Below are 14700 nucleotides of genomic sequence, written 5' to 3' on the forward strand. Positions count from 1 at the left end.
GGGTTAGCTTTACCTTAAAGAAGAATCCACAGCATACTTTCTGGTCGTCATCAACTTGTTCTTTATCACTTTCTCCGTCATATTTTTCAACAGATACATCAGCCTTTTCAGGGGCTTTCAAATCTGAGAGGGAGACTTCAATCAGATTGGCACTTTTAGGAGCAGCAGGTGGGAAAGCAGGTCTGCAAGGAGGCTCTGCAGGTTGACTCACGCAGTCCTCACTCCGGGTGGGCCACGTGGTCTCCGTGGCGGGCTGCGCCAGGCCCTCGGGAGCCGCAGGGCGCAGGGCCCGCGCCTCCTCGTCCTCCGGGATGTGTCCACGCTGCTCCCGAGGGCCCGTGGACCCCTCCCCCTCCTCCTCCCCCTCCTCGTCCTCCGCTCCCTCCTTGCGTCCGGACTCCTTCGCTTCCGGCTCTCCGCCGCCCCCCAAGCACACGAAGGACCTGGTCTGAATGGGGACCTGACTCGGGGAGAACCTCCTGAGCCGAGGGAGGCTGTCCACAGACCGAGGGGGCGTCAGCGTTCGGTGCAAGGGCGTGAGTTTTAATTCATTTGGCCTGGGAGTCCTCTGAGTTTTCACGGAGAAGGAGGTGCTCTTCCTGGCAGCGGGCTGCGGAGACGGGTGGGCGGGGCGGGGGGCTTCGGCCGGTGGCCGGTGGGGCTTCCCTGCGCGGGCCTGCCGGTGGGGAGAGGGCGGGGGCGGGGAGATGACCCAGGCCTGCTGCTCGCGCATGTGCATCAGCAGCTCCTGCTGCAGCGCCAGGCGCTGCATCTCCCGCTGCAGGACGAGCAAGGAGGCGTTGAGCCTCTCGATGGAGCGCGTGTGCTCCAGCAGCTCGCCGTCCTGCGGCGGCTCCTCCGAGGGGCCGGCCGGGCTCCACGGCCCCTCGGGGTCGCCGGGCGCGCTCGGGGACGGCGGCCACCTGCCCACGGGGCTCTCCGCGCCCTCCTTGGGGTCCACCGGGGACCCGCTCCTCGGCCCGTTTGCCTTGTGCGGCTCCTTCTCCGGCGGCCGCTCCGTGTACACTTTCCCGTCCTCCGCGCCGGCCGCCTCCTCCCGGGCCGGGGAGGGGCCGTCCCCTTTCCTTTTCACCACGGTGAGAAAGGCCGTCCGTCCCATCTTCTGCCTCTGCTTGGTGAACGCGGCCTCCATCTTCTTCTTCTGGGCCTCGATGGCCCGCCGTTTCTCCTCCAGCTTCATCCTGAGATGCACCACCTCGGAGGCCAGCAGCTGCGTGGTGTCCCGGCCGTGCGGAAGGCCCGTGTCCTCCGGGGTCTGTGCCCAGGCCACCACGTGAGGGATGTTGAGCTCCGAGCCCTCTGGCGTGGTCTTCTGAGAACTGCTGCCGCTGCTTTTTCCGTCGGTGTGATTCAGCTTCCTGAATTTCTGTTCGGCAAAGCTGGTCATCTTCACGCCGGAACTGGAGGAGGCGCTGCTACCGGGCTGGGACTTGGTGCTGACGGTGCTGGGACAGGGACTCAAGGCATCTCTGGGGTTGTAGTCCTGGAGGAATTTGGACGTGTCGTCCACGTCAGAGTCCAGACTCACGGTGTAGTCTCTCAGGGAAGAGTCTTCATCCAGAGTTTCCGGAATGTCCTCTGAAGGGACGTGGATCCCCGTGTCCACCTCCGTGTTGTCAGTGACAGGGCTCGAGCCACCTTTCGTGTCCGCCATGCTCTCGGGACTGGACTGGCTGCGCGGGAGGCTGGAGTTCAGGACGCCCATCTCCTGGCTGTGGAGGAAGAAGCCGTTGGCAAGCTGGTCCGGCCGAGGGGTGTGGGCAGGCTTCTCGGTGTCGTGGATTATCTGTAAGGCTTCTTCGATGCTGGGGGTCCCGACCTGACTGCCGAACTCATCAAAGAGCACTCTGTTCTGCAGAGCTCCATTCGGAAGCCTGGGATGCACGTTCTGCTTAGAGCCTAGTTCGTTTGTGTTCAGGGGCACGTAGGCCGTCAGGTGGCCCTGAGAGCCCACGTGAAGTTCCTCTTCAATGCTTCCTGCTCCCTCCTCCCCATTTACTGGCTTGAAGGACAGATTTTTCCTGATGTTCTTGGATACACGGCTGTTGTTCAGAGTGAGTCCTTCATTACTAATGGACCGAGTGATTCCTTGGTTTGGAGCGGATCTCTGTAAACTACTTTCTTTATCAAAAGAAATGTCAAATGAAACGCCATGCACTGATGATCTAAAAAAAAATTAAAGAGAAAATCTTTAAATAATATAAAATTAAAATTTCTCTTTCAAAAATTAAAGAGAAAAATCTTTAAATAATAATCTTTAAATAATTTCTTTGTCGACGTTTTCAGAAAGGAAACAATCTGATATCACTGAACAACAGTTATTTGAAATTATGCTTCCTTTCTTTCCCATTTCTCATAGTCACATTGTCCTCAAGGCGAGGGTAAGGCTGTCGGGCCACCCGTCACATTTGGCCCCTTTGGTCACTCTATCATCAGCCCACGTTGCCCTTTTCAAATGCAGGTACTAATTAAATTGCAATCTGGCTAACAAGGGTGGGGGGCGGAGGATGGGCAGTTCTTGAGAACGTGAGTACACGAAAAATAAGTCTCTGTGTACCTTTTCTCCTTGGGCCATGTCCCTATGAAGCCGTCAACATAGGACATAGATGAAGACCTTCTTATTCCTCCTTCAAATGCATAAAAGTAGAAGTCATTGAAATCATGTCAAAAAAATTTAACTTACAACAATTTAACAGATTTCACATAAGGTAAGTACATGTGGAGAAATAAAGATCATTTTGTTAAGAAGAGCAAGCAGAGAGAAACAGAGCCCTTTTAGCGTGTCATATGTAACACTTTTTAGAAAAAAGAACTGGATACTTTTATTTACATTTATTCTCAATCATTTTCTAGTTAACCACTTAAATGGCATTTTCCTAGGCTTTTTCAAATACATTACCTGAGGCTGAAGGATGAGCTTGGGGACGTGAGTGTCTAGAAGGCAAATGAGGACGAGAGTGTGTAAGCGCAGCTCCTTCCCCACTGCAACGTAAAATACTGGTCACTCAAATGTCATAAAATGTCTAGCTCTTGCATATAAATTTTAGATACAACAGCTGAGGTCGGAAACAACACTGTGACTTCCGACTCTCCATCCTAAGTGAAAAAAAAGAATAAGGAAACATAATATGGTGCTTAAACCAAAGAGTGGCAGCGATTATATGTGTCTCTATGTATTTTATGTCTTTTAGCCCAAGAGCTTGAAACACTACTTTCATATACAGCTCAATGTCCTTGTGAGCTAAGATACGGCACATTATTTTCATTTTACAAATAGAAACAGAGAATTAAAGAAAGTGAAGTTGTCAACTTGCAATATTCTGGTCGAATCTCAATCTCTAAAAGTACAGGAATGATGAATCCTTGTGGAAGAGCCTGGCACCTCCTGCTCGTGGGCACTCTGTACATCTTTAACACTTATATTTTTTCTGATTTAACTCCACCCTGTTCCAATTAATGCAGCGGATTACACAGTCTACTTCTCGGTTTCTGATGACATTTGGCCACAATTTAGTTTTTCTTTTTCTGCGTTTTCAGTCCACCACGGCCTACCTTGTAGCAGGCGAAACTAAGCATCCTGACCCCAAAGGGCTGAGAATAAGCTGGGAGCAGGATGCAGTGACCTCTGCAGCTCTCTGCGACCACACTAGCTCTCGGCTGATGCAAACTGCGAAGATGAACAAGCAACTAAAGGATACAAAGGTAAACCACAATGCTGCATTCTTATGATTTAATGAAAGCTTAACTCACGAGCTTTCCAAAAGCAACAACACCCGGAGCACGTGTATACCTTTGCTTGTCGCTTAACCCCCCCCAGCCCCCGCCCCTGCACGGCACATCAGTGTCCTCTCACTCGCGTCCCCAGTCGTTTCCTGGGAAACCCGAGGGAGAGGACCCCACGCTGCTCCGTCACGTCCGTCTCTCTCATCCCTCCTCCAGTAGCCTTTCCACAGCCTCTACCCTTCCTACATCTACAACAGGAGTGTAATCCTGAAGAGATGCAAGTTCAGTTATTAAAATAGGTTCACTCTTTTCTTCTTCCCCAAGTAATGGCTAAACTGTTGTACCTTCCTACAGTTGCCTTACTTCACGCCTGCATAGAGGATTTTGATGTGGGGTGATTCCTGTACAGGTTAGTAGCCAAGCATGTGCAGTAGCTGCTACAAATGTCTTGCTTTACTGTCTTCTTCCTTTGGCTTTTTTTCCTCATAAGGTCACCACTCAGGTGCGATAACATTTGTAGATGTGGCTGCATTATTCTCAGGAAGAGTAGAAATCCTTGAATCCTTCCCCAAAAGTTCTACAATGGGAGAACTACAAATGGACCATATGGAAACTCATAGAAATGAAAGGATTACACAATGACTCTTCAAGGAAAAGGATTCAGACATCCATCTGGTTATAGGAAGTTCTTCTGCTGGGAGAAAGGAAAAAGGTAGCCACTCAGATATCTGAGAGACAGAGAAGAGATGAGTCTTCCAGAGGATCTTAAGACATTTCCCAGTGTCAGAAAGGTGGAAGATCGTCCACTCAAGTTCCTAGAAATAATAATCATGGAATAACCTAGTCTTTAACTGGAAAGTTTCAGAGGTTTTAAAGATTTAACAGTACGAGAGTTACGACCTAGAATATTGAGTGTTTTCTAAATTTTCAGGGAAGGAAATGCCGCTATCTGACCAACCCAGGAAAGCACTGAGGAAATAGCGTGTACAAAGAAGTTTCCGACGGGATAAAACAGAGACGCTCCTAGATCAGCCACAGTCTAACCTAATCTCTTTGTGGTACATCTCAGGGGTGGTTACGAAATAGAAAACTTAGTGGAAGTAGGAAAATTTATAGGAGTAAATCAGAGGGTAAGGGAAGGAAAATGTGTTCTTAATCTGAAGGAAACACTTAGCGAGATCAGAAGTTCACGGAGCTGAGAAGCCCTGTTACAGACGCAGTAAGAGTACTGTAAGGGTTCTGTCTATGCTCATTAGCACACAGTAGAGAGAGAAACTTCTTAGATGTGAGGAGGGGGTGACAACTTCAGTACAAGCTCATACTTCATGCAGAAAGAACTTTCAATTTCTTACTCATAATTTTTAAAATGTATTTTTAATAGATCTGCTTGAATTTCTAAAAAAAAATAATCCCCCAATACATCCGTTTTAAACTTAAAATAAAAATCAGGTAAGTTAGGGAGCCCAGAGTCAATACACATTTTAGGTTCTAAAAAATAGGCATTAGAAGTGCTTATATGGGCTTCCCTGGTGGCGCAGTGGTTGAGAGTCCGCCTGCCGATGCAGGGGACGCGGGTTTGTGCCCTGGTCTGGGAAGACCCCACATGCCGCGGAGCGGCTGGGCCCATGAGCCCTGGCCGCTGAGCCTGCGCGTCCGGAGCCTGTGCTCCGCAGCGGGAGAGGCCACAACAGTGAGAGGCCCGCATACCGCAAAAAAAAAAAAAAAAAAAAAGTGCTTATAGGATCTGCTGAAAGACATTTTTAAACAAATTAATGTCTCTATCACATACTTGGGTCAGAAGTCAGGATTATCTTGCTATTAAATGTTTACTTTGCTTCCAATTCAGTTCCCAATACTAAGAACTAAAGCATTAGATAAAGATTCAACAGTACAATAAATATTCCACTGTGCTCTATGCATAGCTACAGTAACCGGCAAACAAAACAGTAGGGAAAACTGCCTCAAAGATTAAAAAATTATTAAAAAATTGAAAAATTAAAAATTTCCCCCTGGCCTAAGAGTTACCTATCATTTAACCATCATATAATCTCAATTATAAACAAGTTATCCAGCAAAAGTTTAGTTTTAGGCTGATTATTTGGACCTTCGGATAATATTCCCCCACTTTTCAGTGTGATTCATAAAAGCCTATTTATGAAACATTCATTTCCGTGTAAATTTCAATTACGGTGATGTTAAAACAGGCTTTAATAGGGTAAGTTAATTGAAAAATTTATTTAGTTCAAAGTCCAACTGAAACTTTAAAAACTCTAATGTAATAAAATTTTGATTTCCTTAGTGAATGGAATCGATGTTCTGGACTCTACCTTGGGGTGAAGTCAGAGCTGTCCAAGGCGTTTCTCTGGTCAGCAGTTAAGACAGGAACTGAGGGCAGATCGTCCACAGGTTCAGCTACAGGAAAGGAAAAAAAACCTCAGAATTACATAGTTAGCATGTTTCCAACACTGCTTCAAGAATTATGAGCCACAAATAAATGTTTAAGTTTAACCGCAATTTTCCTTATTATAGAGAAATCTTAGCATATTTAGTTTTCTCCTTAAATAATTTTCAAAAGGACAAATTTTCTTTAAACTGTTCTTGGAAGTGTTCTGGCTTAAAAAATCCACGTGATTGGGGCTTCCCTGGTGGCACGGTGGTTAAGAATCCGCCTGCCAATGCAGGGGACACAGGTTTCAGCCCTGGTCTGGGAAGATCCCACACACCACGGAGCAAGTAAGCCTGTGCACCACAACTACTGAGCCTGTGCTCTAGAGCCCGCAAGCCACAACTACTGAGCCCACATGCCACAACTACTGAAGCCCACGTGCCCTAGAGCCTGTGCTCTGAAGCAAGAGAAGCCACCGCAATGAGAAGCCCGCGCACCGCAACAAAGAGTAGCCCCCGCTCGCCACAGCTAGAGAAAGCCCGCGTGCAGCAACCAAGACCCAAAGCAGCCAAAAATAAATAAATGAATAAAAAAAAATCCACTTGATTAAGGCTAATTGGGAGAAAAAAAGGCATAATATACGATGAATACACATATTTAAAATAAAAATAAACGAGTGTCTAATTTTGCTAAAAGCTTTCACAGAACTTCAGTTACACGCGGTCACTTTTACGTCTATGAAATAGTTGGTATTTTGGTAATCAATTAGAGACAGAATTTCATTGGTTGGCAATTAAAACCACTGGTATAGTTTACATTTGTGTAAATAACGCTCATTTATTTTTTGCTTTGGAGACCTAATATAACAGCTGTTGAATATTTTGAACAGTGGGCTTCACAGATGAGATCATACAAGGCAACGTACATGAAAACTCTAGGTTAACGGTGCAAAGCTGTACAGTATCGTTTGTGGTAACTACTGAAGACACCTGGCTTTAGGCAGTGGCCTTCAGGAAAGGCCTCAGCTGCTCTCTAGGTCTGCCTCGTTACATGACAGCTCTGCCCTAAGCAGCTCAGAGACACAACAGGTTAAACACTCATTTCCCGCATGTTTTACAGTATCTGGCCTGGGACGCAGTGGGCCAGCTGACGGAAGGCAGCTCATTCTACTCACCAGAGTGGTATCGCCCTCCCACATCCCTTACCCACTGCCGCCTCAGTACGTAGTTTTCCCTCCTTCTTGATCTCTTTCTCTTCTCTCATATTTTTTGAGGGAAGGGGTGGGGATGGGGAGAAATGAGGGAAAATACAAAAACGTGGCACCAAGGAAAGCAGCTGGCGAGCTGGGAGGCACAGTGATCCCACTTCGTGCTGGGCAGGGCGCTGGCAGCAGGCAGAGCCCAGAGTTGTGATGGAGGCAGGTTCTCTAGTGGGCCCTCACTTAGCATGTGGGATTGATTTTCCCCTACAGAAATGAAACTCTGGTTTTATAATGGAAGCCGGTGGAAAATTTGTTCTGCTTTAGAGAAAATAGAGAAAGATTTTTTTTGTTCTTCATTTCCAGAGATCTTTATAGTAACATACCCCTGTATTTCTTATCAGTGTCCTTATTATGAGCAATCAATAGATCGTGGTACTGTAACAATCACAAAACCTACTAGGTTTAAAAAGAAAGATAACAAGCCCCTTTATGGTTTAAGGGCAAGTTCAAATTACAGATTAAAGCCAAGCCATAATTTGAGTGGCTTCTGGGCAACAATGTTAAAAAACTCAGACTCTAACAGGGAACAAAAGCTAGGGATGGGGGTAAAAGATGCAGAGAGAGGAAAGTGGGCAAACAGTCAAAGCTAAAAGGTCCATAGCATAAGCCGCGGGATGCAGGGCTGTTCTCGCCACCTCCTTTTCCTCCCCTACACCACGTCTGTCACGGAGAATTTAGTGGCTTTAAACGTTGAGAGAGAATTTATCAAGGCTAGACTAGGAAACAGCAACAGGCTTTCCTGTAAAAGAATAACCAGGTGAGGCTATCTGAACGCTCCATCCTGCTTGTTTACGGGAACACTGATCACCTCCTTGCGGACGAGCATCGCGGGGCTGGACGAAGGAGGGCTTCACGACCTCAAACCACCAGAAGAGCTCCGCCATGAACACCAGGTAGTTACTCTGTGCGAGAGGCAAGAAGTTAGGAGAGAAAGCAGGTAACGCCCGACCAGAAAGCAATGACAGAGAGTTACCTATTAAAACACAGCTCGATATAGCATTCACCCATCAAAATCTGTGGGTTTTTTTTTTTTAAAGAAATGATAAAGCTTATAATCCCTAAGGCTGTGCTGTGGGTTCCTTCTCAGAAGCTTTCCATTCTCAGTTATATTTCTTTCTCCTATACGTTTATTCTTCTCCTCAGCTGAGTCCTTCGCGCTTGGCTTGTACACGTGCTCAAACCTCTGCCACTGAACGCAGCCGAAACCGGCACGCGATCCTTCATCCTCCGGCTTCCGTCCACCCGGCCTGCTCGTCGCTTCAGACTTCTGTAACACCGGCCTCTCCCAGCAACCTGCTCTCGGCCCTCCTCTCCCTAATCCACTCCGGTCTGGCACTCAGGCGCCCTCGCTCTAAGCCAGCATTTGCTTAAGTCACCAATGTCTGTGTCACTAAATGAAACAGATTTTTTCGTCTTCATCGCCCCCAAGCCCTCAGCAGCATTCAATACTCCTGATGTCTGAACACCGCCGCCCATACCCACCAGCTATCAAAGGGCCCCCAAAGGCACGACTGCACTTGCACATGCACTTTCTATTTCTCTGTGCCAGGCGTCTTCCCCGCAAGTCTGATCAGACCCCATCCTTACTTCCCTGAACGGCAGCCACCTTCCCAGTGCACAAAGCAAACCTGGGAGTCACCGCGACACCAGCCTCTTTCTCCCCTCATACCCGATTTGCCGCCGAGGCCTGCAGGTTCTGCGCCTCAGCAGCCCTGGAATCCACCCACTTCTCTCCACCTGCATCCTAACTACCCTCACTCAAACTGTTTCCGCCTCTTGGTTAGCACACGGTCATTTCTTCTTCGGCTTATGAAGCCAAACTTTTCAAAATGCAACACCCCTTCCCCCGCTTGCCCCTGCCCTTGGGAGACTGACTGTAGCTTACAAGCGGGTACCTGATTGGGTCCCTTTTCAATTTCTCCAGCTTCATCTAATACCATATTCTCCAGGGTTCCTCATCTTACCCATCAGACTATATGGTCAAAAGGACAAAGCTGTGCTCACCACTACATCTTCAGTGTTTAAGACAGTGCCTGGTACATAATAGATGTCCAATAAATATTTATTGAACGAACATATAAATGAATGAATAAACATATCATAAGAAAGGCCAGTCACTGGCAAAGCGTTGAAATGTTGATACGGAATATCTCTGGGCAGTAAGATGATTGTGATTTATAGTTTTTCTTTATACTTATCTCACAGTATACTTTCTAAAACCAAAGTATAAAATTATATTTAAAGCATTGGTGCTAGGTTCCAGCTCTACTAGTACAGTTCACTGAAAGCTATGTATATCTTTTGGAAAAACAGTGTTTAAGTTCCCCATAATTGTCTGTTGATAGGAAATTAATTACTATCTTAAGGACCCCGGAGCTCAACATCACTAATCATCAGGGAAACGCAAATCAAAACCACAAGGAGAGACCACCTCACACCTGTCAGAATGGCCATCGTCAAAAAGATAAGCGATAACAAGCGCTGATGAGGGTGTGGAGAAAAGGGAACCCTTGTGCATTGTTGGTGGGGATGTAAAATGGTGCAGCCGCTATGGAAAACAGTATGCAGATTCCTCAAAAAATTAAAAATAGAACCACCATATGATCCAGCAATCCTATCTGGGTACCTAAGCAAGGAAAATGAAAACAGATCTCTTGAAGAGATATCTGCACTTCCATGTTCACTGCAGCCAAGACATGGAAATGACCCGAGTGTCCACCAGCAGATGAATGGATAAAGATGCGGTGTACGTGCAGCCATGAGAAACAAGGGAAGTCTGCCATTTGCAACCACACAGGCGGATCTTGAAGGCACTGTGTGAAGTGAAATTAAGTCAGACGGAGAAACACAGTTGTATGTGGAATCTGAAAAAGCCAGACCCACAGAAACAGAACAGAACAGAGCGGTGGTTCCCAGGGACTGGGGTAGGGGAGATGTGGGAGTACTGGTCAAGGGTGCAAACTCCCAATTATAAAATGAATACGTTCTGGGGATCAACTAATTATAGTTCATGATAACTGTATTATATACATGAACATTGCTGAAAGAGTAGATCTTAAATGTTCACAACAAAAATGGTAATTATGTGACGTGATGAGGGTGTTGACTGACACTACGGTGATAATCATTCTGCTGTATGTAAGTGAATCAAATCAACACACTGTACACCTTAAACTTATACAATGTTATATGTCAATTATATCTCAATAAAGCTGGAAAAAATTTAGTTTAAGCACCTTGGTAAGATAACTGTCCTAATAACATAATTGTACTGTGTTTGGCCACTAGATGTCAGCATAGTAAGAAATAATTTTCCCAGTGACTAGTTTATGAAGAGAATTTCTTTCTGAATTTACGATGATTAAACAGCAATAAATCTGTCACCATATTCCTGGAATGGTACCAGATTAATTTCTTCTTTCCTTCTTTCAGTTAAGACAGTCATGCAGCTATACATTAACGTTCTTAAACACTGTAAACGATATCAAAGAATACAAATACACAGAACATAGAATAAAAAGTAAAAGTATACTTTAAACTCCTCTCCCTCACATCCTAATACTGCACTCAGAAGAAACCACTGTTAACAGTTCTGTGCTTATCTCTCTACAGACCTCTTCCCATGCATCTGTATGTGTGTAGATGTGCATACAAACAGAAAAAGGATTTTTAAAATATATGTAAATTGCATCAGGCCGTATATAACGTGTGCTCCCCGCGCGCTTCCCTTAGTAACTCCTAGCGAGCTTTCCGCATCAGTAAGATACCCCTGCCTCCTTCAAACAGCTACTTTACAAGACATTTCAAGTGCGGCCCTCCCGAGGTGAACTGCCGCCAACTCTTCACCACCACGAGCAATCCTTATACGTCCTTCTGTGTGCTTTAAATGTGGTTAGAGAATGCCCATCTGCCCTCTAAAAAGAGCACACCAGTGTACAAGTCCACCACGAGGGGAAAAGAGGGCTCACTCCCTATTCCCCACAAACAGTTGTTACTCAAGTTAACAAATGACAAGGTGGCCAGCACCGTGGACCGAGCAACCTCTGGCAGGCTTGGAGTCTTAAAACACTCACTTGAGGTCAAAACTGTGGTTCTAATAATTTAGCAGAGAGCCCAGAAAGTGACCAAAGTCTTCTCTGCAGATAATTTTCTATTTTTAAAGTGCCTGATTTAAGAAAATGTCTTTGTATCTGGATCATGCCCAGACTAAGCTAATCTAAACATCAGGGATATATGTTATTTATTGGAAGTCCAAGGTATACAACTTAAGCAAATGTAACCTTACAACTCAATGCATTTAATGAGGTCATTTTTTTTCTTTGAGATCTCAGTAGAAGTATTTAAAATTTTTAATAGGAAGCGCCAGAAAAAGTATTAAGATAAATATGAAAATATCTCCTAACTTCCATTTTGGTAAAAATGGCAAAGTGTAAACATTCAAAATCAGTCAAGGTTTTTCTTCTGATGTGCTGGACAGTGGGGAATGGGCACTATTCTGGTCAACAGGGGCAGTGGCTTATTTTGGAAACGCCGTTACCCCTGGCTCCGTCAATCTGCCTTGCGGTAAACGAGAAACGGGTACAGGAGAAAGAGAGAGACCAGAGGACAAGAATTTCAAGCATCACAAGGCACTAGCATTACGCTGGGAGGGGTCCTTTAGCAGCTTCTATGAAGGTGGGCATCGCAAAGACAATTAGGACTGACATAAAGCTGTTCCTCTCAGACTTCAAACAAATCTATTTTAAGATCACGTATTCCTAAAGCCTTCAGACCGAAGTGTTAACTTCAGGCAGGTGTACGAGAGCCGTGAAGGAATTCTGCAGCTGCAGCTGCCGGTAACAACAAGGCAACGTTCCCACCATGAAGTTCTGGAACCTGCAGCTCAGAAGCCATCACGCCTGAGACACGCATCTGTCTTCACCACTAGAAAGAACGCCCTAAAAGGACTGGGCGGGGGGGGTGTCTTTGTGTTGTCTGCTGATTTATCCCAACCACCTAGAACACTGTGAGGCACTCAATAAACATTTCTTGAAAGAAAGGCACTAAGCAACGGCCCGAAGCTAAGAGGTCGTGTGACGTCCTGAAGCAAGGGACAAGTGTATGGCTAATAAATGCGATTCCTTCCTAAAAGGTTCATTTCCAGATGAACGTAACGTTTCCTTCCCTCTTCCCTTCGCAAGGCTTTGCCTCAAGTTCTGGGACCTGAGGGGCCCTTCTTCCCAGAGTCCACAGTCCTGCTGAGTGTCCACAGCGGCCACACCTCCTGCACGCTCCCCACAAGCGGCAGCAGCCGTCCAGGACCCAGAAACGCTTACTGGCTTATCCTCTGTTTTGCTAACAACGTGAGAACAACGGTTTAGTTCTGTACTATGACATTAACTTTAGCTTTGTACTATACAAGGAACCTGTAGCTAACAGTGTAGGTTTTTTAAAAATAAAATAAAATCAGCAGAAAAATCAAACAATAACTATTTTTTCAAGAGTTCTTTTGTCTGAAATTACAGTTAATTTTGTAAGCTTAAAGCAGCTATACTGTTTATGTACCTAGTTATATGTTTTTTCAACAAACTTGAACAAAGGGGAAAAGGGTGATCGAAGTACCTTTATGGAGGAAGCAGCGTAGAGCATGTCTTCCAGGGTGAAATGGCAACACTGGTTCAAATATTCTTGGCAAAATTCTTGAATCAGCTGCAGATTATAGAGGCTATCCGCCAAAGACATGGTTTCTTTCAAGCAAATATCTTCAAACAGGAAAAGAGCAAGGGTTAATTCTGATAATGTACATTTCATATTCATTTTGTAAGTATTACCTTAATACAGATACACAACTACGTAGAATCTGTCTGACCCACACGTATAATGGCAGTGATCACTACACAGGGGCTTAGAGACCAAGCCCTCCTTTACTCAGCTACTTCCTAGAATTATACATAAATGTTCTTCTTAAAAAAAGCCGTCATTACTTACTAAATTTACTGTCTTAACTATTTCTTACCAGCTATCCACAGTTTAGAAACATGTCAATGGAACACTTACCTTCTAATCTGACGACGCCAGGACAGTAAAAATGAATAAGGGCAGCTAACGCACAGCCATCTGAGCCGTCTTTCAACAAATTTTCTACCAGCGGAATGCAAGGCAGTTGCTTAAGCAACGTCTGCTCTTTCCTGTAACGAGCCTACATTAAAAAAAAAGAGGTAAAAATGAATAAGTACTAAGCAACATACAGGAAAAAAACAGTCCTGTAGATTCCAGTGTATCAGTAACAAAATATAAGTCACGAGAAATGAGAACTACTCACCAACATCCTCCTTTTCTAGACGTTACCACTAGACCTCACTTAACCAACAGCACTTTGGTTCTGAAGCTAAGTACTTAACATAATATTACAGCGCTCATTTATGTGAAATGCACTTAGCCTAAGAATTTACATGTGAAAGCATCCCAAAATGGATTTTGAACATTTGTTATCCAAATCATTAGTTCTGCTCTTTTGCAGATGATGAAATTTGTTCACTTTAAGGTTAGACTTCGCTTAGACCACACGTTCTTATATGGAAACAGTGAGACTCGAGCTGAACGTATGAGGAGAGGCATCAGAGCTGGGAACAGGCAGAGGAATGTGAAACTGTCCTTAAAGGAAATGTGGCGATAAGAAACATCACTCTGAGGAACTGGAATAATATTCAATACCATGAAGATATTCTGGCTTCTCATCTGAATGCTGAGACAAGGCAAATAAAGTGTAATGACTTTGAAGCTGAAAAAAAACCCTCCTGGCTGAGGTTTCACTAACCAGTAACAGAGCACGTATGAGGGTTTCTGCTCCCTCTCAGAAAAACAGATGAAGTTCTTGTTTTTGAAACACTGGCTGGTGTGAGTGGATACAAACTTGTAAGGTGGTTCTCTAGACATGAGACATGCTGTAAAACTCAGAGGTTACGAGAACGAGCTCTTAAGTCAGATCACCTAGGCTCAAATCCTGGTTCTGCCACTTCTCAGCTCTGTGATCTTGGACAAGGTACTTGAGTGCTCATGTCTCGGTTTCCCCATCTGTGAAATGGGGATGATCGCAGTACCTACTTCACAGCAGCACGGAGGGTTACAGAAGATGATGGACGTAAAGTGCGATGCACGCACGGGCGCACAGCTGGTAACCGCCAGAGGCCAACGGCTATGAGCTCTCCTCAGGCCAAGAAAAATAATGCTGGAGGCTTCATGAAGATGCACACTGAAGTACTTTATTAGCAAAATGTACAATCATGGTGGTTACTGATATTTAAATACGGGTTTTTTTTTAAAGTAATCA

The 14700-nt window shown here is 45.2% G+C and overlaps 1 protein-coding gene across 4 annotated transcripts in view; it reads right to left on the reverse strand.

Annotated features, from left to right (window-relative positions):
- Window positions 1-14700, reverse strand: part of CAMSAP2 (calmodulin regulated spectrin associated protein family member 2) — an 89312-nt gene that overhangs the window by 14109 nt on the left and 60503 nt on the right. For all 4 annotated transcript variants that reach the window (XM_081256195.1, XM_081256194.1, XM_081256197.1 and 1 more), the window contains 7 exons: window positions 13428-13569; window positions 12993-13132; window positions 8200-8293; window positions 6072-6156; window positions 2921-3003; window positions 2579-2648; window positions 14-2186 (listed from right to left, as the gene is read on the reverse strand). In XM_081256195.1, the coding sequence (XP_081112321.1) occupies window positions 14-2186; window positions 2579-2648; window positions 2921-3003; window positions 6072-6156; window positions 8200-8293; window positions 12993-13132; window positions 13428-13569 (2787 nt within the window). The remainder of the gene's footprint in view (window positions 1-13; window positions 2187-2578; window positions 2649-2920; window positions 3004-6071; window positions 6157-8199; window positions 8294-12992; window positions 13133-13427; window positions 13570-14700) is intronic.

This window comes from Mesoplodon bidens, assembly GCF_964165515.1.
Source record: "Mesoplodon bidens genome assembly, chromosome: 2".
NCBI classification, from domain to species: domain Eukaryota; kingdom Metazoa; phylum Chordata; class Mammalia; order Artiodactyla; family Ziphiidae; genus Mesoplodon; species Mesoplodon bidens.